The sequence below is a fragment of the Beta vulgaris genome, chromosome 5 (genome assembly GCF_026745355.1).
Source record: "Beta vulgaris subsp. vulgaris cultivar EL10 chromosome 5, EL10.2, whole genome shotgun sequence".
Classification (NCBI taxonomy): Eukaryota; Viridiplantae; Streptophyta; class Magnoliopsida; order Caryophyllales; family Amaranthaceae; genus Beta; species Beta vulgaris.
In genome coordinates this window covers 26,571,378-26,595,918 of record NC_079206.1, presented here as the reverse complement: position 1 = coordinate 26,595,918, position 24,541 = coordinate 26,571,378, and the positions used below count along the sequence as shown (strand labels likewise).

The window sequence follows — 24,541 nt, the reverse complement described above, 5'->3', positions numbered from 1 at the left end:
TATGATAACTGATTTCTTGTTTCACCCGCTGTCAAAAAAAAAAAAAAGATAACTGATAAAATTTGTGTGAAAAAGTAGTAATGTTATTTTAAAAGTAATAAATATTGTGTAAAAACTTACAAATATCGTCCGAATTAGTATGTAGACAGAGAACCATACTCACAATGAACATGAAAGAGTAGATTATGTAGATAGAGACATTACTAATGAACATGTACCAAATAGAAATATACATATGTTTATTTGGCTTGATATTTATGTACATATGTTCATTTAACTTAATATTCATGTACATATGTTCATTTAGCATATTATTCGTATATATTTAGTTTGTTATTTAGATATATCTGCACATCATGCTCCTCTATGTACTAGCGTGTCTAAGCTTTGGAAATATGGCATAAATTTTTTGGTTTGACTCGGATTGGTAGGCAAAGCTCGCATTTGGAGCGTGGCTAGATCTCGGGAATAAACTTGTGAAAGGAACGGAAACAAGAACCGAGCCGATACAAAGTGACGAAGACCCAGAAAGATCTTTTTGATTGCTTCAACAACACCAACACCAACACCAACACCAAAAATCAAACTTCCACAAGTAGAAAAGCAGTTGAAACCCATAAACTTAAAAGAGGAATGGTGATCTGAGAAAGTACACCCACAATTCAGCTTTTACAAACTCTTCAACTATATACTGTGAAATGAGACCCAACATTGTTTCCGAGGTAATATTTCAGCTCTTCCCACTTCTTTCTTTATTTTTACTTCTCCAATTATTATTTTCACATTCTCTTCAAGCTTTTTCTTTGTGCTCATTTACTGGGGTTTCTCAAATTTATGGGAAATTTGAAAATTTTGAATTTTCACTTCATTTCATGTAATTGTTTGAATTTGGGTTCTTTTTTTTATTTTAAAGATTGCAAGTAGGAATTTTGATTGTTATTGGGAGTTTTTGAATGTGGGAATGCTAAATTGGAATCATGGCAAAGAGAATGATGGGTTTTATTAATATTTGATGGGTTTGATTTTTCTGATGCTTGATTTGTATGAGGTAACTGATAACTGAAGGTGATGATAAGAGATTAAGAGAGCACTCTCAATTTGGGGGTAGCCTTACGCGGTTACGTATTGAACCATGTCAAAGGGCTTTTAGTAAGGGCTTTCGAGAATGCATTTTCTTTGACACTTGGTAAACCATTTTAGTATTTATAGAGATATCGTGAGTCCTTCAATTGTGTAAGTATATGATTGTCATTACCACTTTGTTTAAAAAATTTCACCTCAAAGTAAACTAGATAAATGGGATGTTATTTTGATATACATCTATTGAGGTCGATTGCCATTGTGTGGCTCTACATGAATTGAGCCAATTTAGGCTTCTTAGGGATGTGGTTGTACGCATCTTGACCTTCCTACGTCCTGTAAATTGGCAGCATTTAAGTTGGAATTTGTTGTATCTTTCTTCAAAAATAAAAAACTTATGTCTTTTATTTCCATGTTATTCATTTCTCCAATATTGGAGAGTGTTTCTAATAAGTCTTGAATAATGGAGTCCTTTGTAAGTGGCATAATTGCTCTTTATCTTGTGGCTTGAGCACTTCAGATCTTGCGGGGTCTTTGCTTATATCAGCATATGATCTTTGTTCCTTGTGTGCTGATAATTACATTGTTTTCTACAATTTGCATGCCTGTTTCTTGGTGTACAGGCGAGTGTAACTACTCGGCTCAATCAATGGTGGGAAGGGACTCCATTCATCACATCTGCTGTGGTTGCTGTGTGCGCAGCTATATACTTAGTTTGCCTTTTGGTTGGCTATGACTCGTTTGCAGAGATATGCTTCTTGCCTTCAGCAATCGTATCACAATTTCAAGGTACAAGGCATGTATAAAAAATGCGAATGTTTAGGAATACTGGCCGACATCCATCTACAACTGTCAAACATGACTGCATTCAGTGTCCCTTTCAATCTAATCTGACTGTTCGTCTATATCACTTTTCATTTCCATTTGTTTTTCTTCCCTTGTACTTCATAGATTACTGAGGCGTACTTCATAGATTACTGAGGCTTTTGGTAAAAGTCCAATTGGTTATTGGCATGTCATGCTTTATTTTACGGGAAGGATATTATGTATGGTTGCAATTGGGATTGGGCTGAGATACTGAGTGGAAGACGATGATTACTTGAGCTCTTTTTCTTGAGATTTTACAGGAAGCAGTGAATTTAAGCACTAATCACTGATCCTAATGACTGTAGCATATGTAGATGATGAAATCCATCTCAGTTCTGGATTCTATTTCTCTCTAATTTGGCTAACCTTGGCGTGGTTTGAATTCTTGTAAATAGGCTGGTCCTAATTGGCTGTAGCATTTATTTTTCACTGACCTGCAAAGTAAGCTCACTAGGTGAGTCACCTTAGTTCACTGAAGGATTCAGATTTGCCGACATGCTCATACATTTCCCAATCTTGAGGATTTCTTTGAAATTGAGAATTCAGAGAAGTGATAATAATTACTATCACTCCAGCCCAAATTTTTGGGGAAATATACCAGATTAAGGCTGTAAAGACGGAAAAATGAGTATCATATGCGGATACACCATGATAGTTCTTGTCTTTGAAGTTCTCCACGGAAAAAAAAAAAAATCCTTCCACCCTAGAAATTGTTTTGTCAAAAGCTTCTTTGTGTACTGATGTCATGGTCTGTGTAATTTCACCTTCATATTCTTGAGAATCTTCTGCTTTCCTCAAGCTTCATTTCCTGATTTTATTGATCGGCTGTACAAGAATGCAAAATTAACTTCATAGGTTTTGTCTTTCTTAATGGCTTACCTTTTCCTTGTGCTCTGTTTTGGCAGTTTACAGGATATATACGGCCATTCTGTTTCATGGTTCGTTCCTACACGTCTTCTTCAATATGTTGACATTAGTTCCCCTGGGTTCTGAGCTGGAGAGGATCATGGGAACTGTACGCCTTTTATACACTATACTGCTATTAGCACTAAGCAATGCTGTTTTCCATATTCTCATTGCACTGTTGGTAGCGTACAACCCTTTTTACCCCTACACATATCTTATGAATGAGTGTGCCATAGGCTTCTCAGGAATTCTCTTCTCTATGATAGTCATAGAGACAAGTTTGAGTGGAGTTCAGACCAGAAGGTTGGTTTGTTGGTCAAACTCTTTTGGTATATTTTTAATTTATTGTGTTTGATATGGATTCCTCTGATGTAACAAACTTTTTTGCAGTGTATTTGGACTCTTTAATGTACCCGCTAAATGGTAATTGAATGTCGTGCTTCCTTAATCTTATTTATTCATGACCATGCTTTTAAGTAACATACAAGTGCGTAATTTTGATGGTTGGCCTAATGGCTCAATTTTTTTATTGTTTACAATTTTGATAGGTATCCCTGGCTCTTATTGGTGGTCTTTCAGCTTCTCATGACTAATGTCTCATTGCTCGGGCATCTTTGTGGCATTTTATCTGGGTTTGTTTGTGAGTTTTTAGGATACTTTGATCATTGTCTTTGAAAAAAAAGGAATTCTTTGCAGTTCTGAATTGCAATATTATGTAGGTCTATCTATTGATCTCTGTATGACAATCTATATTGCCAGATACTTATGGGTTATTCAACCTTCTGATGCCTGGAACTTCCTTTTTTTCTGGCATTGAGAATTCGACATGGCTTGTGAGTATATCCAAAGATTACTTAAGTGCATTTTATTGCAGCATGAATAAAAATTGATAAGGTAGATTCTAGGTAAAATGAGTATAATTTTGTTTTTTGAGCTTAATAAATTTCTGGCATCGAGAATTCGACATGGCTTGTGAGTATCCAAATACTATTTAAGTGCATTCTATTGCAGCATGATTAAAAATTGATAAGTAGATTCTAGGTAATATGAGTACATTTTGTTTTTTGAGCTTTATAAAATTTGATCCCTGTCTAGTGCTCTTTCTAGGTAGCAATGGCGAATTTTATGGTTCTTAAAGACTTGAGAGAATTCTCTGTACTCAGTAAAACACTTCATTATCTTCGTCCTCAAAACAAGTGCCATTTCATGGAAATTTTGGTGGCTAGTTTGTGGAATGCACGTTTTCTTACTTGCAAGCATTTTTTCGGAGCTAATAGCCTGTACTTTTCCATTAAATTTTGTGCTCCTTGTGCTAGAGAATTTAGTAATGGAGTATAGAAGATGCTTTGTGTCTATGTTACGGATAGATGGAGTCTTTCTCTCCCTTGCTGTACATACTTATCCTAGCATTCTTAAGCTAGAAATGAAGGTCAGAAGTGAGAAGCAAAGCATAATAAAGAAGACATTACTGAGCTCCTGGTTCAGATGTTCTTTTTCTTTCTATCGAGACATATTTAATACATGAGAAAATTAAAAATATCAGCCTTCATGCTTATAAACGGGTTGTTTAGATCTCTGTCATTGTTGTGTTCAGTGTTCATCTACTGAAAACAAGTAAATTTTAAGAATAGCTCGATTTTCTATTTTCTTTTCACATGAGACACATTTGTTTGGTCTTTAATTGGAATTGAATCTTTAGATAAAAATGGAGCTTTGAGCAAAAGGAAACATGTGTTAGCAGTTCTTTTTGATATTTAGGATCATCGTTTTTTTAACAGAGGCAGGGATAATTTATACTGCCTTCATGTCTTTTTAATCTACACACTTTCCTTTCCGGTTGGTTTCTTTTAATCTACACATTGTTGTTTTATCTATTTGTGATAACATATCCGATCTATTTTTTCTTCTTTTTACACTCATGTAGTCCACTTTTTAATATAATAACCCACCTTATAATTTCTCTCTCACTTTTGGACTTCCTAGTTCCTCCTTGTTTCTTTCCCAAAGTGAAGTGAGTAAATTAAAAAGAAATGGAGGTAGTATGTAAGGATTGTACTAATAGGTTTATTGTGTGATTAGAGGATTAATTGTTTCAATTGTCACTTACTATGGAACATAACTGAGTGTTTGTATAGCAATGGTGGAGGAAAATGGAGGGAAGGGAGAAGTTTTGTGTTTTCACTCCAAACTTTCTACCTACTAAAGAATTTAGCTAATTAATAAAAAGGGGAATTAGATATCTTCATTTCCCTCTCCGTTTCTTCCCCCAATTTGAATGAAGGAAATTGAACCCATCACTCTCTGTCTCCTTCCTTTCTCTTAAATCCTGTTGTGCAAACAAGTGGTTTTATTTCCACAAAGTATTTGATGGACCACATACAAACATACTTCTGTATTTTGAAATACTTTTCAACGTGGGCGCTGTAGGGTGTAGAAAGCTGATCCTTTCCAGTTAAGAGAGTTACTGGATCTTGAGAATTTGTGCACTAACTAATAACTGTTGGAAATGTGATCAGAATTTACAGTATGCCTTTAGTTTGACACAGTATGAGTCTTTCTAGTTGCATATCTCTATATGTTTTTCTCTTTATGGAAACTGAGCTGTATCTTTCTGGCATTTAGTCACCATGTGTAAGGCGGCCTAAATTCATCTTATGCACTGGCGGGAATCTTTCAGGGAACCTTCCTACATATTCCAATCCAAACTCCACTTCAAGGTAAGTAGTATGTTGCCTATTTTGACTGTTCTCACTTCTGATTCTGATAGAATTTTTTTATATGTAATTTATTATTATTACTATCACTATTATCATCATTATTATCAAACTCTTTTTTTTGGCAGCAGTTCAGTTACTACGAATCTATGGAGCCATCTGTCTTCGATGATGCCACAACGGGATACCTCTTCTCAGGTTTGAGCTTGGTAACTAAGGATATATGAGTTCTTGGTTTGTCTTCTGTTTTTTCTCTCAGTTGCAGAAACAGCCTGCAAATAAGAAACTTCTTTCGGTAATCAGAAACTAATTAACACAAGAACTCTTGGCAACTAGAATCCATCTAACAAAATCTTGTTTCCGAAGGTGTGCCAAGTATGTCAACTATGCCGTTACAAACACATCCGTAGACTTTGTTTACATATATAGAAGTATTGCTATCTCATTTTCTTTGAAGTCTTTAAAATTTGACAAGTGGTAATAGATTATACTAATTCCATATCACGAAAAGTTTCCAATTACATTAGGTTGTGTTTGGAAATTGTGCTTTTTTTTTTATTTTGAAATTATTGAATTCAATTACGAAATCTTAAATCTAGAAATTCAATATCAAATATGGTGTTTGGCAGATACTTGGAATTCAGATTATGGAATTTCACTTTTGCTAAGATGTTTCGGAAGTAAGTATTATTTGGAACTCAGAATTGAAGGCTTAATGGACACACTTAATGCAACATGAACTTTTAATGCAATGTATAAAATCATCACCTTCTGGAGCCAAATCAACTTGCCTAGATTCAATTTGAAATCTGATTAAAAGATATTGAATCAAAATTTTTATTTAGATCTTTGATGAGCTGTCCAAATCCAGTGTTCTTCAATGCAATATTAATTTCTAAATCAAATTGGTTTGGAGATTGGATATTCTGGTATAAGTAGGTTTGTCCATTGTGGACATTTTTTGGGATAGAAGAGCTTGATCCTCCATCATTGTTTCTGATCTCTCCTCAAAAATTTTATGGTGCTGACATGAACACCATTTTTAGTTGTATTCTACTTCTCTGAATCTTGAAATTTAGATGATATTGGTCAGGATGATTTTTCTTTAAAGAGGATATGCTTCCATGCTTTAGCTTGAATTTGTCAAGCTTCAGTCTATCCTGGAAGATATAGAAGAGAGGATAGTAGTATAGGCCATAGGGGGAAGTAGGAAAGAGAATATAGTTTAGGAAATGGGAGAGAGCAAGGAGAAAGTTGCAGGAATCTGTGAATGGGGAACAGTTGGAATTTGGACTATAGTTTTTATATGCACGCGATGCGTGTGAACATACGTACAAAATTATTTTTTTAGGAGATGAAAAAAATTAAATTAATTATTAATTATTTCTAACAAATTAGGAATATTTGAATTTTTGATGGTTTTCTTTTTGTAATATTTTTTTATTTTTTAAATTAATTAGGTAGTTTTCTTTTTTATTTTTCATTAAAGGAAGTAGTTATAATAGAGATGTTATGAGGGTAAAATGGGGTTTCTAATATTTTGGTGTCCTACCCCTCTTCCCATATAGAATAGAGATAATATGAAATTCATTTATAAAAGACAAACATCAATTCCATGGATTTGCCCAATTATGAATCCAGATTATTTTAGTTTCCCAAACAATAATTTGAGTTAATGCCAAATTTTGAAATGAAATATCAGTTCATACCATCGGAGTATTTGAATCTGTTGCGCATCAAATTCCTCCACCTTTGTGCTTTTGAACTTCAAAGCAACTCCAAGTTTCCAGCCTTTTATATATTGTGGTATGAATTCTTGATTTGAAAATGTGAAAAGCATTGCGAATTCTACTTTTTCCCTCTTGATGATTTGCATTCATTGAAAAATACAAGTGTTTTCCTTTATTTAGTAATTTCTAATAGTAATACCCTTCTTGGAATGTTGAGTGTCCGACATGGGTAACCAGAAAAAGAATATACGAGTTAGTAGGTAACACTTGGGACGGAGTTAGGAATTGTTAGTGCGAAAGTTTTCTTTTAGAGCATGTTTTGGATCAAGGACTGAAAAGGGGAGAACTTCATTTGCTTTCACTAATTTATCCTATGTTTCTTATCTAATCCTGGGGCATGCTTGGACAGGGAATCATATATGAAGGGGGTAATGGAAGATCCTTTAAGTGGATTAAGGTGGATGGAAGTGGTGGCAGGTAGAAATATGTATTGATTATGTAACGAATGGGGAATTATTACCTTAATTTTGGGGCAACTAGTTACCTACCACCTCCCTAGGGTAACGTAATACCCTTATTTTGGAGGTAATAGTTCCCTCTTCCATTTACATCATCTCTTCTAGTACACCTTAATTCATCCTAATTTTCTTCTTTATATCTCCAAATACCTCTATAATGCATTACCCCCACAAGCACGCTCTTAAAGTAGCACACCAGTCACAGTTACCTTTGCATGAGTACTGAGTAGAGAGTTTGTATGATTACATTGACCCTTTTGCTTAATCAGCCTTCATGTACCATCTTAAGTGGGACAATTGTAGTATAGTAAAGTATAATAGCGCCGGTTCAAGCTCTACCGGATATGGTCTTGTTATAAAGTCTTATTGTCTTTAGGTTGAACCACTAGTCATCATATCCAGAATTTTCTGGAGAAATAAGGTATTTTAATGCCTGAATTATCTTGTTCTCTTTCCAGATCTAGATGTAATGTTCTTTTGAGTCTTGACAAATATGTTTGATTTTATGCAATATATATGGAAGGCTTAGAGTAAAACATTATTTACTGTAAATCATCTAATATATATAGTTCAGAATGTGCAGCCAACCCAAGATCCCCGCTTTCCTGGTACGGGAAGGACTCTTGGAGCTCCTAGAAGTGAGACAGCTCGTGGAAGTTCCGATTCCAACCTGCAGACCAGACTTTTGGATAATTTCAGCTCAAACAACGTATCTGACACAACAGCAATAAGTTCAGGAGGTGGAAGGTGTAACTGACCTGTCTTTAAAATTAATTATTGATTACTGATGTTTAATTCTGCAGTTTTAGTTCTTTGCATGCCTACTTTCTTGTTATAGTTTATTCATTTTGGTAGTGAAGAGGGTGGGGAAACGGTTTAGTATTTCCTGGGAGCATTGCAGATTTGCAGTAGCCTTTTTATTAAGATATATGTATTATGAGCTCTAATTATGTATACTGGTGCCAAGTACTGATAGCCTGTTTGGAAGGCAGTATTAGATGGTGTTAATGGCAATGAAATCATATGTAATGTGCAAGGAAAACGCCGAACTCATTACTATGGTAACTTGGTAAGGGAATGTCATCCCGTAACATGTGAATGCCTTCACAAATTTTAGTTCCCACTTGATGCCATATCTCAAGTGTTAATAGATGTTAATGCAAGTTTACAAAGAAAACACATGTGTGGGTTTATAGATATTTCTTGCCATGGACATTATCATGACTTATTTCTTACAAAACTAAATTAAAACTCATTACGTCCATTTATTATTGGCTACCAAACAGGTTGTGAAAGGCCTAATTTGTTTATTACTCTCTCTTAGTGTCTAGTTTCTCAAGAAGAAGATATAGAGACTGGGGGGAATATATATGTTCATCATGATTGGATTTATTGCCTTCTGAAACACAATGTTCTGATTTTTGTTTGAATGTCAGAAAATTTTTTATGTGACTGATAAAAAAGAGCAATTCATTGGTTTCAGGGCGCTTGTTGTAAATAATGCCACTGACCTGACCAGTTCTCCACAGCAACAGGTTTCTGTCTCACATTAAACTAGGACTTAATATATATATATATATATATATATATTGGTCTATAAGAATCATCATCTATTGTTGCAGGCTCCAGTTGTTTCTAACGAGGACATTCAGAAGCTCGTCTCTATGGGTTTCGATAAGGTAATTCCTTTTTTCTTTTCTACAGCTGTTAGAAGGAGAATGACATGATTGTGTTAAATATCTAACATGCGAGCTTGGTTATTTTAGACTCAAGTTGAAGTTGCACTAGCTGCCGCTGATGGAGATCTGGATGTAGCTGTTGAAATTCTAATGACGCAACAGGTATTCATTCGAAGTTAAAATTTCTTTTGTTATTCACAGAATTATAGGCTAGGATTCCAGGATGGTTCTCTCTTGATGTTTCTCGCATCTTTGTGACAACAGGGATGATGCATTAATATGTAGGCTAACTTCCTCTCAGACAGCTGCTCTTTACAAGATTTATGTACCCGGAAAGCGAGTATATCTCGTTGATTGTGAGATGGCGATTTTTAGTATGGTGGGAATATATATGTATAGTTGTGTATGGTTTATGTTTTGACGGAACTCTGGAGTCTGGAGAAAAGTAATCTAAAATAACTGAAAGCACAAACTTCACTAACAATTCTGAATTAACTTGTTTGTATTTTTTTTGTTATTGTTCTTTTTGTTACAAAGGGTAACCAACTTTGTCCGAACCTTTTGTCATATGTTGCAACAATACTGATTAAGGTGTCATATGTTGCAACAGTACTGATTACAGCAAAGGATTTCTCATTCAATCTTAATTTCTGTACATCTTTCCTGTGAATAGCATTTTCGGAGGCAATAATTTATGTTACAAGCACATTTGAGTGCTTCCTCGAAAATCTTTAGCACTTTGTTTGGATAATAACATTGGAGGGAATGGAAAGGGAGGAAAGAGCAGGAAGGGGTGGGGAACTGGTATAGATCCAATGTGGGTTCAGCTTAACCGACAAAAATCTGGAGAAAAAAAAGAAGAAAATCACAAAAAATCGAAAAACAAACACGTTCTAATCTTTCTGCAACGCTCCGTTAGTTCTAGATGCTTGGTTCAGTGGTTTAGGGTTTTGCTATTTGACGCCCTGCAATTTCCTACTAACGTCCTAAATACGGTATATTTATACGGTATATGTATACCTCCATTTTCTTTTTCTCTCTCCATTTCCCTTCCCTTTTCCCTACCACCAGAACCACTAAAGTTGCACCAACACAGCCGCCACCACCACCACCGCCGCTCCCACCACCAATCCAACGCAAATGACGCCCCACGACCATCATCTAAACCTTCTCTCCACTACCACCATCTTCTTCTCTATGTTTTTTCTTCATTTTTTAAAAAAGCAAAAAGATATGGAGTACTAAGAAATAGTTAAAACAAACTGTGCAATAGTTACAATGAAAACATTTTATTCTCAACACTTCATTGATACTGTAGAAAAACAAATAATAGTTCGACATAATTAAGCAAAGCCATATTAAAACTGAAACTACTGATATCATAAATTCAAAACTTTATTAAGCAAAACCATGGACGCATAAATGACCACCATCTTCTTCTCTCCTCTCTTTTTTCTTCATTTTTTGATTTTTTTTTTTTTAAAAATAAGGGGGCGCCCACCAAGGACGCCCCACCACCGGTGGAGGCATCCTTGGCAGGCGCTCCACCACATGGTGAGGCGCCTGCCAAGGACGCCACCACCGGTGGTGGGGCGTCCTTGGTGGACGCCTCCCCTTCTTTTTTATAATAAAAAATTCAAAAAAACAAGGGGGCGCCCACCAAGGACGCCCCACCACCGGTGGAGGCGTCCTTGGCAGGCGCCTCACCATGTGGTGGAGCGCCTGCCAAGGACGCCTCCACCGGTGGTGGGGCGTCCTTGGTGGGCGCCCCCTTATTTTTTTTAAAAAAAAAATTTCAGAAAAGGGAGGAAAAACAGAGAGATACTCGCCGGAATTCAAAGAGGTGTCGCCGGAGGAAGGTCCTTGCCGCCGCAAATCACCACTGCTCCTCGCCGGGATTAACCTTCTCGCCGGAGTATGAGATCTTTGCAAATGTTTGTTGATGAGAGAGATGGAGTAAGAGAGTGAGAAGTGAGGGATGGTCAAGAGGGTGAAAGAGAGTGGGAAAGTGAGAGAGTGGGAGTATAAGAATACACAAATACAAATCTATGTATTTTATACAGGGCGTTAGTATGAAATTCTAGGGCGACGTTTAGCAAATGAGGTGGTTTAAAAACTGCAAACTTTTAGCTTCACCCGCGAGTTCGATTTTCTTGGGAGGCTTATTATCTACTTTTTTTTCTTCTTTTGTGTTTTTTTAAAACGGCAATATCCTATGTTCTTAACTTATGGTTTACCTTTTATTTTCGTTTTCCTTCCCATACAACTTTACCTTTTCCTTTTTTTTTAAATTCAAATAGAGCTCTACTTTCTAATTTTGTTTTACTTTCCTTAGTTTCAAGTTCTTGCAGCATTTTGTTGATTTTTTTCTTTGGAAAGTTTCTCAAATAGCCTCAACTTTTATTATCCATCTTCTTACAATAATCTCAACTTCATTAATTTGAAAAACACAAAGTTGGAGTGTTATTTTATTAAAATAACACAAACTTTTCTAAAAGGGGTGCCTTGAACAAATTGTGTCGCCAGCTAATAAAAAGGCGCTAGCTAGGCCTTATAATGAAACCCATGCGTGAATCTGTTTTCAGATGGGTTACTTTTCGTAATAGGGGCAACTTTCATTGAATCTAGGTTTTTTATTCCTAATACTAAGGTGTTACTTTCAGCGAAATTAGGGGTTTTTTTTTTTTTAATGCCTTTACTTTATTGAAACTAAGGATTATTTTTATAATGCTAACAGGTTACTTATACTGAAAGTATATTTTGATCTGCCTCTTCTACGATCCAGGATGGTTTAGATTTTGTAATTATAAAGGGTTACTTTTTTTTAATTATAAGGGGTTACTTTATTGAAACTAGGGGTTACTTTTACATTTATTTTAGGATTTTACATCATGTAGGGGTTACTTTTTGTAACAGGGGTCACTTTTATTGATTATATGAGTTTTTTTTTCTACTGCTATGGTGTTACTATTAGTGAAAATAGGGGTTAATTTTAGTAAAAATAGGGGTTACTTTTTCAAATGCTAAAGGTAAATTTTTGCAATGTTGAGGAGTTACTTTTTACTGAAAGTATGGATTAATTTTTGTAATTATAAGGAGTTACTTTATACAAACACTAAAACAATTCTCAATTCTTCCTCATCTCTCTTTGATCAAACCATGGAACCACCTTCTCCTCCTCCTCCTCCTCTCCATCACCACCACACCACCACCACAACCACCGACTCAAACAACCAACCACAATCGCTCCTCCCAACTCCTCCATCAAACTGCTGCATATGTGGTGCTCTCAGCCTCTCACTCCTCTCAACAACCAACGACGAGTCGACGACGACTCGTAGTATTCCTCTGCATGGTCTAACGTCGCAACTTTAATGGTGGAAGAAGCCAAGTAGAGAGAAAATGAAAAATGGAGAGAGAGAGAGAACCCACTCTCCTTGCACTAACTTTCACCGGAAACTCATCCTCCAGTGACGACGTCATCAGTGACGGGACAACACCGACAACAACATAGAGAATGAGTTTGACGAGTTCGAGGAGATCGGAGGAGGAGCTGGAGGTCGGGAGGGTGCTCGGTGGGTGGGGCAATGGGAAGAATCAAAGAGTGAGGAAAGAAGATGGATGTGCCGAAAGAAGCGAAGAGTGAGGAAGGAGGAAGGAGGATGGAGTATGAGCATGGCCGCATGCTTTAACTTCGTTGTAGCATGTTTTACCAAAAACGCAGTGTATTAAAATATGAGCTATTCAATTTCCTATATGCAATATACCCAAAATGTATTAGTGACTACAAATAGAGAAGGTTTGGATTATTATGAGATTCATCCCGAAATTTGAATATATATATGATTTATACATGTCAAGTTTCCCCTTTTTAATCAACTTTTGAAAAATTCCTTAATTGTTTTTAGAATCCAAACTAATATCTACTTGTTACTATATATGTTATTTTGAACTTTTTGCCTTCCAATTTCCAGTTTGTGAACAGTTAATATCTAGTTTTGGATTTATATTTCTTCCAAAATAGTGAAATCTGGAGGATATGATTGTTCTTTTGTAAATCTTTGTTTTTGGATGCTTAAATATATGCTACATAATTGCTAATGCATAAACGATTTTAACTTTATTTCTTTCGTGTTAATCTGAAGGGCTCTGAATATATGTAGGTTGAAACCTGGATCCGCTACTGGTGGAGAAAGAAAGGGATGAAGAAGATGGAACTTTATTCTCTCCAAATATCTCCGATTTGAGAGAGATGATGTTTATTAAACAGGGAGGGAAAATGGATCATCTCCTCTCGCTTCCCTTTCTTCCCCAACCCCTTATCCAAACCAGAAAACTTGTTCTCCTCCTTTTCTCTCTCCTCCTTTTCTCTCTCTTCCCTTTCTCTCCATTTCCTCTTATCTAAATAGTGTAACAGTTTGATTGTGCTAGTAGAGGATGCTAAGGAACTTGAATATAGGATAGTTAAAATGGTGTAAGCAATAAAAAAAGTTACTTAACGGAAAAGGGATAAAGCGAAAAAATAGGCGCATATATAGCTCAATATGTTTTTTTCATCGGGGTAGTTTAATATAAATTGAAGAAGAGTTATACACCATATAAAAGAGATCAAGGGAATTTTGATATTTTCATCTTTATGGGTCGCACTCCTCTTCGTGCTCTTGTTTGGTAGCAAATAACTTGGTGCTTAATTGAAAGGGTCAATGCGAAGAAGTTAAGCAAATCATGGCTTAGTCTATGTTTCTTTGAGTTGTTGTTAAAGGTAAAGTTGCATCAAGAGGGGGGAAAGATCCTCTGTTGGGTATAGTTTGTTTTGTTTTCCAATCTCTAGAAAGAGATCTTACACAAATACTAGAGTAGAGTTTCTTGATTTTGAGTCGAATAAGCTCTCAGTTTTGAAGGTGTATAGGAGAAATGGTTCTAAACTACTACACCAATATGAAGGTAATACCTTATAACCCAAAAGAATGGAAGTTGAAATCGGGGACACAATGCAAAGTTATTTAGGAATCTTTCAGTAGCTTATTCAAAAGTGAGTGAGCGTAAAGTTTCTCATGGTTGGGACTTGTTGTCTCCAGTTTTGAAAATCGGATGACGTTTTAAGTTCTATTAATGTTTAGATCTCAGTTTAGCTTGGTAATATTCTTGTCAATCATTGCCTTGAAAATTACATATTTGAAGGTGACTCGACAGTTGGAAAATTTGAGGGTTCATAGCACGTAACTCAATTGAGGTTCTCCTACTCAAAGGAGAAACTTGAAATACACAATCAAGAGGATATTGAGTCACACAGGAACATGACTCCTCCTAGTGTCCCGAGCCAAGAATTTCAAGTGACAGAAGATCGTGGGATCTCTCATGTCGCGAGTTCAAAATCTCGCTTCCTCTATGTCGTTCTGATTGTGGAAGAAGTCCACACCTCCCACTACTTTCGTCAGGTATGTTATGCCCTTTTCATGCAGTTTAATTTCTTCAAAGAATCTTCAAATCTCCTCCATTACAATGATATATCCATTTCATGTCAAAACAAAACCTTAATCTCTTAGGACTTCTTTTCTTCTAGAAAATTCATTTTAGTTTTTAGTATAGTAAAATGATTAACCTTGTCGTTGTAAATATTTGGGTTAGAACAAATAAATAAAATTCATATCCGTTTGCGAATTAGTCGACATTTTTCACAAATTTTACGAATGGAGGCCCTTATTTAATATTTGTTATTCTTTGTTTTAATTTATTTCTTGGAAGAAAATAAGTTATTTCATATTTTAAATCTCAAATTGTATTTGTGTAGAAAGGAATGTTGAAGTTGAAAACTGACTAATCGTCGAATCCTTGTTGCGGAGTCTATAAATTATACGACCTCTAGTTAAATCATAACGACTTACTTCAATGTTAACTCTATCTCCCGACAGGATTTCTATAGACCTATGTCTCATCCTTCATCTACTAAAACTTATATGGATTTTTCACACTAAATCTTGTGTGGACCTATACTAGTACATATAATCTATGAAAAATGGGATCACTATGTTGAAAAATAATAGATATACAAAATGAGTTGCTATAGTTTGTAATTGGTGACTATATTAGAAAAAAAAAAGGTTACTATGTTAAAGTATAACTTTGATTATAATAAACTAATGTAAAAAAGGTGGTTGTATGAAAAAATAAAATTGTCACTATGTTAGATAATTATATATTAGTGTAACTTTGAATTGTAAAAGGTGATTACAGAAAGAAAAAAAAGAGGGGGGGGGGGTCATTATGTCAAATGAGTGACTTTGGTTTAGACTAACATTATATGGACTAGGTACACACAAGACTAGCTCTCCTTTCTAAAACATAAGTTGGAATTAGATCTTCATTATCTAAACGAACCCAAAACATACCACTAGGAAGTGATTCAATAATTAAACCTTCACGAATCCGTTTTTGTTCTTTCATTTGAGCAAAGGCCCTTAAAGTATCAAGTAATAGAGGAGTGATATTAGACAATCAGTCCTTTCTCTATAAAAAAAGTATTGGTTTCTTTGTTGTTTTCTTGCATTTTCAATGAAGCCTTCTCGTAAAAGTAGTTTAACAATGTTTTCGGTGATGTTTTCTATTCATATTAACAATAGTGTCCCTACCCATGATAAAATAAAAATACGTGGTACTCCAAAATTTTGATATAATTAACATGTCTTTATATAAGTTTATACTATGAACTGGCGATTGTCAACCACCAACAAAAAAGTTATAAAGAAGGGTGCGTTCTCCTCAACTTAAAAAATTAAGTTTCAGGTCCAATAAGTACAGATGAGTTTAGATAAGTTTAGATAAGTTGTAATAAGGTCAAATTAGGGCAATAAGTTCCAATTAGGTCTAGTAAGGTCCAATAAGTGTCAATCAGGTGCAATAAGTTTTCATCAGGTGCAATAAGTTTCAATCAGGTCCAATTATCAGGTCTAATCAGGTCCAATAAAGTCCAAATAGTCAATGTTCAATAAACATTTGTATTATTGTCCATTATTTTATTATTCATAATTTCATATCACTATTAGCTGATTATGTTATTATTAGAATTTTAATTAAAGTACCACAATGATTATATAGTATTATACTTGTATTAGTGTATATTATTTTATTAAATATTTGTATAATTGTCTATTATTTTATTATTCATATTACTATTAGTTGTTTAGAATTTTTTATTAAAGTACCACAATGTATAGTATTATACTTGTATTATTGTCTATTATATGATTATTCATATTACTATTAGCTGATTATATTATTATTAAATAATATTATAATCATGGTCAAGTAATTAAGGTTAACAATAATAATCATTATAATTACAATATTTTACAATTCGTCTTTAAATAAGGAGTTAATGCATTCTACTACCTTCAAGCTAGTAAATGAAAGTGGGGTGAGAATTTTTCATATGTGCCAATTTTAAATTGTTAGCGATAAATGTTTAATCAACTTTTGATTTTCTACTAGTGCTTTATAAAATCAAAACAAGACTATTAGATATATTAGTGGTGAAAGTTATGTATAGGCAAATATATAAACAATAATTTTTTTTGTTAAATTAATTATCATAAGAGATAATTAATAATAATTATTTTTTAAAAGGACGAATTTTAATAATTATTACTTCATAATAAACTTTGAGGGGTAGTATTTACGTTAGAGGTAATATTTATGTTATTAATGGTCAATTTTTTTTGTCTAATCAGGTCAAATAAGTTTCAATCAAGTCCAATAAGGTCTAATAAGTTTCAATCAGGTCCAATAAGGTCTAATAAGTTTCAATCAGGGCCAATAAGGTCTAATAAGTTTCTATAAGGTCAATAAGTTCCAATCAGGTTCAATAAGGTCCAATAAGTTGAATCGGATCCAATCAGGTTTAATAAGTTCCAATAAGTTCAGTTCAGGTTCAATAAGTTCAGTTCAGATAAGTTCAGGGCCACTAAGTTGAAGAGAACGCACCCGAAGGCCGAAGTTATCCAACAATAAAAGCCGTCAAATCCAACAAATTTTCAAAGTTATCTAAGTTCTTGTATTTGGTTTGTAAGAGCTTGTAATAATCCATGTAACGCTTGTTTGTTGTTCAGCCGATGTAAAAAAATAAAGGACATATATCATTCTGGTTATAGTGAACTTGTCATCTTGAAATTAATAAATGAAGAGCTTCAAGCCAATGAGGGAATAGTATAGGAGGAATGATGAGAGAGAAAAGGGAGGGGACTCAAATCTTGGGAATTTAACTTAGGATTTCTCTGATTGAGTAATTAACTAGTCGGACGAAGCCAAAGCTTGTGGTTGCTCGACTCAGCTTGCTACACTTTTACTCGAACAACAATGAATTTACATGGGGTATTAGGGGTACTACGAAACCTCTAAAGTGAAGAAAAACTATAAGATCATTTATGTTAAAAAAAATCATACTTCCTCCGTATCAAATTAAATGCAACAATTTCCTTGACACGAACTCCTTAGCAAAATTCTTAGGGTGAGATTAATTCAAAATATTAGTATGTGGATATGTTAATAAGGAGAGATAAAGTGGGGTAAAAAAAAAAGAGGGAATGGCGCGGCAGAAATAGGGGGGGTTCTGCGGGGACTGCAATTTGTGATAGTCCTTGTTGGCTCCAAAATTTCAGAATTTTGGAGCCAAAATTCTTAAATATTACCATTTAAATAGCCCTTAGTTTATAAAAGCAGGACCATAAACTACCATTTACAACCAGAGAATTCCTTTCTCTCTCCCCTTCTTCTCCTACCTTAAACTATTCCATTATTTACTGAAAAAAAACACCATTTACACATGGCACTTGCACACACAACATAATGTATTGTTCATAGAGGTGGGCACAAAGCATCATCACAATGTATTGTTCCTAGAATAGGCAACAAACATCACAAGACACCAACACATCATAATCACAAAGCAGCATAAGACACCAACACATCATAATCACAATTTTATGTTGATAGAATCGATATAAATCATCACAAGCCACCAAAAAAATCATATCACAGAGTGAATTAAAAGAAAATAGAGAAAATAACAAAACCTAAAAAACTCTTTAAAGAGTTCCTTTGCACAACAATAGGAATGCATGCTTTGTTAGATCCTAATCTTCCCTTTCATGATAGGGACTCGTATGGATTTCAAGACCTTCATCATCAAAGTCCTCCTCATAGTCCTCATAAACTTTAATTAGATGCATAGTCCCATCATCATCCTCCATGAATAAATCATGGTAAGTCCTCCCTTTGCAAATTCACTTTGCCACCCACACATCTCCTCACAAGGAAGCCCATGTGTTTCTTCCTCTTCACTGTCTTCACCTCATGAATCTTCTCTTTCCCCTTTCTTTAGGGTGCAGAACATTCATTACAACCCACTGCCATTTAACACACACTATGAGAGGTATATTGCTGGGGTCTGCCCTAATTTTTTATCTCTCCTCCTCAAAATTAGATTCAATAATTTTGACCCCCTTTTCCTGAGATCTTCTTGCAGAAACCCTAAATCTAGGTTTAAAGATATTGGACTTATCAGTGGGGGTGTTAAAAAACAACTTCTTCCGCGCCAATTTCGTTTCCTCCTCTTTCTCTGCAGTTTTCATGACCTTCTCTAACGCTTTGAGTGATTTTTCGCTTAGGCAAGTCCAAGCTTCGTCGGAGTAAAAAAAATTTTCATGCATAAGGAGATCCGTCGAAAATTGAATTTGCAAGATCCGTGCAAATTACCATTTCCTCTTCGTTTTCGCAGCAAAAGTTGCATTAGTTAGTGGTTGCGTGTTTACCATTGATGAATTTTGGTGAGAAGATGCAGACACAGAGAGAGAAGAAGATGCAGACACGGAGAGAAGAAGATGAGGAGAGAGAAGAGGAAGAGTGACAATTGGTTGAGGAGAGATGAAAATTTAGGGTTTTGGGTTGGGGAAGTTTCTGATGATCATTTATGATCAGTTTCAATTTGACCATAAATGTTGGTTGATAGTTGAATGTTGAGCAGTGAGATGGGAAATTTGGTGGGAATCATTAACTAAGGCAAATGTTTAAATATGATTGTTTTAGTCCATATTAGTTCAACATAAGAAAGGTTAATTAGTTTGAATAAGGGCATTTGAGTAAATTCACACTCAAAATCTTTACCAAAAATTAAAAGAAGGAAATCGTTGCATTTAATCTAAAGCAACAATTTTCATAAACTGTTGCATTTAATTTGATACGGAAGAAGTATTTAACTTTGAACTTGGGATTTGGGAGGCTGGTACTTGGGAGCACTAACTAAACCACTACAATTGTCAAAATAAAGAAGAAAACCGAAAAGCATTAATAAAAACATCAGTTGTCATTGTCATTTTTTGTCAGTTTTTACCTTTTCATCCATCTCCCTAACTTTTCCCTTTTCCATCAAACTTGACTTCTTTTTGATAAATTGAAAACCTAAATATCACTAAAGAGGAAGGCATGAAGAGCTGAAAAGAGTCACACATGCCAACGATACGATACCTCGTTAGCCAAGTATATTTTGGTATTTTGAGATTTATGACGATAAATACTGAACAATAGTTTGGGTCGTAATATTTTGAGGCCAAATTTATTTAATTATTCATAGTACACTAGATCTGAAAATTTCGAAATTGTCACTGCACTAGAACTCGAGCCGAGTCTCAAGCTTTTTGAATCTCAGATAATCTAGTTCAACTTATCTTAAAACCCATTTGGAAAATATGTTTGAAAATTTTCATAATAGGATTTTTTCTATTTTTTGGAAGTTCTTACCAGTATTATCAACACTTTTACCATTAATTTTTAGTTGAGTTATGTAATATGTAAAATAAAATTACTAAATAATTTTTCAAGCCTATTCACAAGCTTTTCGATTTGAATTTAGCTATGCTTTGTTAATGAAAATTTCAAATCGAACTCAAATAATTCTTAAACCAACCAGCTCATCTGCTCATTAATACCCATAGGCCATAGGGGTTGGTTGACAAGAATATAGTTCGTCAAGATCTCTACTTCGCAGCCTTGCGAGTACATGTATCTCTTTTCACAATGAGTCAATGAGGTAATAGTGATTCAGAAAATTTATCCTCTGTTTCTAACAAGTGCAGCATAGAGACTCACCGATCAAGGCATCTAGATAGAGAAAATTGAGGACCACACTTCAATTTTATAATCCCAACACCTTCCACCTACCATCCACCACAATAGCACCACCACCGACCGCCGACCACCGCCACTGCCACCACCACAGAAAAACTTATATTATTTCCCAATCTCCCACCCTTGCCCACCCTTGAAACCAACACCCTACCCTTCCCCAGCCCAACCACCATTTTCACTAACAACCATCATCCATTGAGTCCTCGAAACCACGCCGTTATGGTTTCAACTAGCTTCATAAAGATGAACTAAACAAGGAGAATCAAATACATAAAGAGACCTAAACTTGAAATTTTCGAAGATGAGTTCAAAGAGAGCAAGAGTGAGGTGGAGGAAATAGGAGAGCACAAAAAAAGTGGGACCAGATGTCGCATTGAAGGTCGATGTTGAGGAGGTAGCCACATTCGATGATCGGTAGAGAGAGTGAGGTGGGATCAGAAGAGAGGATTCCGTCGAAAGTGAGGAGTTTTTTTGGAGAGAGAGTGTGGTGGTTTTGCGGTGGAATTTTGGGGTTATGAGATCTTAAGTTGTTGAGGATTTAAGTAATGTCATATTTATCAATAAAAAGAAAAAAAAAAACTTTTCATTTTAAGTTACATTGCACTTATTATAAGTTTATAACATTTACTAAAACAAAATGTTGCACTTGTATTGAAATGAAGATTAATATAACGGTTTTTTCACCAAATACCCCTGACAAAAAAATTTATTCACCAAATACCCCAACTTTTTTCAAAATTCACCAGATACCCCTAACTTTTAAAAAAATTCACCAGATACCCTTAGTATTAACGGACGTTAGTACTCCGTTAGCTTATATTTACAAGTTTGCCATTAGTCAATTAAATTAGCCCTAAGTCAACCTAATGACAGGCTAAAGTCGTATCACCTTATCAAAAGTAATCCTAAAGTCCTCTAACAAATAGTAGTCAGGGAAGTAGGGTCGAATCCATAGAGAAACAATGTTCTTTTCCTAATTGTCAGTCAAACCTAGAGTATAGGAACGAGTGTTTGTGAGTAATTATACTAAACTAGACTATAACTATATCAAGAATTATCAAGAATAAAAGGTCTAGGGCATAGGTTCACCAATGATCAATATTTCAGGATGAAACACAAAAATCAACAATTAATAATGCAATTAAATAGATTGATTCGCTCTCTCAAGTCTAAATCAACCATAGAACGGTATTAACAGGCTCTCGCAATTTATTAATACCAACTCTACCTATTGAAACTAGCCTTAATATCAAGTTTATACCTCTCGGCGCATAACCTAATATTGCAACACTATAACAATCAAATCTGGCCAAATTGGATTGAATAGACATAAAAACATTCAATAGGAATCAACATACATCAATAAAAAATCAATACTTTAATAAACATCCCTTCCTAATTGATCATGGATCCCCTTAAACCCTAGAAATAGACTACTCAATCATAATTGGGGAAAACATACTCCTAATTAAATAAGCAAACATGAATTAATAATAAAGGATTGAATAGGAATAAAAAGAGAAGAGAAATAATACCAATTGTAGAACCAATCTTGCAAAAATCCAAGCTTCTATTGAAAATTCAATGTAATTGGGGAAAAAGCAAAACTAGGGTTCTTCAATAATTGAGAGAAAAAGAGTTCTAATCTTTTATGAATTAATGATGAAAAAAACAAAATAGAAAATAAGGTCGGAAATAATAATATTCCCTTGAGTCTTTATACCTTTCTATTTCCTAAAACAACTAGAAAAATAGAGTCTAATTCGTCAAAAGATAAAGCCTTATTCGACTAGGAAACCCGGAATAACCCGCGGCCGCGGGTTTTCGGCCTGCAAAACAGCGTCAACTTGCAAAGACCATATCTCGCAAACTAGAAGTCCTATCGGGGCGTGTAATATACCGTTGGAAAGCTCTTCAAGTCTAGTTTCCAAACCCCACTGGAATCACTGAATTCCGATCTCTGGATAATAAGTTATGATCAAAAGAGTGCACATGACTCAATTTCCATACTTCTTTTAATATGTTTCCGCTATGTTTGGGTTGCAATCCAACTCGAAAATGCCCTTTGGACTCCTCATTTGCCTTAGCTCCTTCCTAGATGCTTCTCCTGCTTAAGCTTGTCCAATAATACTCCAATTGTGTTCTCAATACCTGAAAACTATCAAAAATACCGAAAACACACACAAGAGTGATATCTTCTCAACTTAAGTAACTAATATGCAATTATGGACTAAGAATGCAACTATATGATCCTAAAATGCAACCTAAATGCATCATGAAATGCCTATATTAATATGACTCATCAAACTCCCCCAAGCTAAACTGTTGCTTGTCCTCAAGCAATCAAACAATAGACACGGGAAGAAAATGATAACCTACAATACGGGACTAAAACAGGGTCAAACACACAATCCAAAACACGAGAGATATCAGTACTACATGAACCAAGCATCGAGTATCAATGAAACAAAGCCGCATAGCACGTCATGTGACCAATCAACTCAACAATCTTACCACAAACCCTTTCCCCCAAGCTGGACTTAACAACACTTGACAGACCTCACTATAGGTATGTGAATAATACCCTCTTGTGTTTAGGGCGAAAATCAATGACACGCAACGATCTCAACCTATATATATCAACTCAGAAGAAGCAGTACTCTTTAACTTTGACCTTTTGACTCACTTTCAACACGAAGAATGTAACACACAAAGATCAAGAGGACTTTCAAGGGTTGTAATGAGGCTAGGGTTAAGGGTATGGATCATATTTTGGGAAATGTGGTGGAAAAGCCAAGAAGGGGAGCAAATATCAATGTAAAACGGCCTAACAAGGCATTCATCACAACTTCATATAACACCTCATTACCAAATATCACCATCAATATCTTTCATGCATAGTAACCCATATATAACCTTTTCACTTTTCTTTCAAAATATGTTCACTTTCTTTGTTCTTTCATTTCTTTTTCTTCACTCTTTTTCATTTTGCCAAAATCTCTTTGCACCACATTCGAATTCGATGATAAAGCTCATTAATAACACTTTCCTTCAACAAAATCATGCATTAACTACATCCATGTAATACAATATGACCAAAACTAACACTTGCTCCCCCAAGCTAGGCTTGGGACAATAATCAAATGAGGTTAAGGGTTGTAATATGGGTGAAAGTAGCAAGCAAGGGTCAAGAAAGCTCAGCGGGGCTAGAGACGGGAAATATGTAAACAAATAGAACTCTGGAGCTAAAATCATGAAATGAACACCTCAATCATATCAAATAGTGTACACAATAAAGTATCAAGGATGTACCAGGTCAAAATCAAGATCAATACATCATCTGAGGAACTAATCACTCATGAAAGAACATAACTGACACAGATTCGTCAGTTTATTAGGCACAGAAGCTCACATGGGTCAATTTTGTCTGCACAGTAAAGTTAAAGCCAGCCAGAGAGATCAAACAGTCTTACCACGGCCAATCAATCGTATCACAATTATGCTATGAAGAATCATGGAACCAATGTACAACAAAGCTGAAGAGCTGTAGTAGAGATATCCACAAAATTCTCGAAGGTGTGCCAACAATAGTCCCATAGATGAAAACTATAATGAAATGAGCTATCTAAAATGCAACTATGATGCAACTAAGAAAGCAGTACATTTTTTTGGTTACACGTAAAATCCTATTCCTAATGAACAGGCAAAAGCGTGTAATAACTACAAAGCAATAAAATCTACACTAGAAAGCAATAAAGGATAGAATATCTCTCCCCCAAGCTAAACACAGCACAGTGTCTCACTGTGTAAAAAGTAAGGAAAGGGAAAGAGGGGAGCTCACGCAACGGGAGCTTCGTCCAATGTCTTGC

General features: G+C 35.1%; 1 protein-coding gene across 5 annotated transcripts; it reads left to right on the top strand.

Annotated features, from left to right (window-relative positions):
- The first annotated feature begins 378 nt into the window (after nucleotides 1–378).
- On the top strand, nucleotides 379–10,141 carry LOC104893223 (rhomboid-like protein 15). 5 transcript variants are annotated; one of them, XM_010679325.4, is made up of 13 exons: nucleotides 381–722; nucleotides 1,704–1,869; nucleotides 2,853–3,156; nucleotides 3,244–3,276; nucleotides 3,402–3,493; nucleotides 3,613–3,686; nucleotides 5,476–5,570; nucleotides 5,699–5,765; nucleotides 8,399–8,562; nucleotides 9,299–9,350; nucleotides 9,438–9,494; nucleotides 9,582–9,656; nucleotides 9,759–10,141. In XM_010679325.4, exons 1-13 carry the CDS (start codon nucleotides 699–701, stop codon nucleotides 9,762–9,764), a joined length of 1,209 nt encoding a protein of 402 aa, XP_010677627.1. In that variant the 5' UTR covers nucleotides 381–698; the 3' UTR covers nucleotides 9,765–10,141. The 5 variants fall into 5 exon arrangements, 4 of the variants coding, with proteins under 4 accessions (XP_010677627.1, XP_019105127.1, XP_010677625.1 ...); XM_019249582.2 differs by having other exon boundaries at nucleotides 5,696–5,765; XM_010679323.4 differs by having other exon boundaries at nucleotides 382–722; nucleotides 5,696–5,765; nucleotides 8,390–8,562.
- Nucleotides 10,142–24,541: the final 14,400 nt, after the last annotated feature.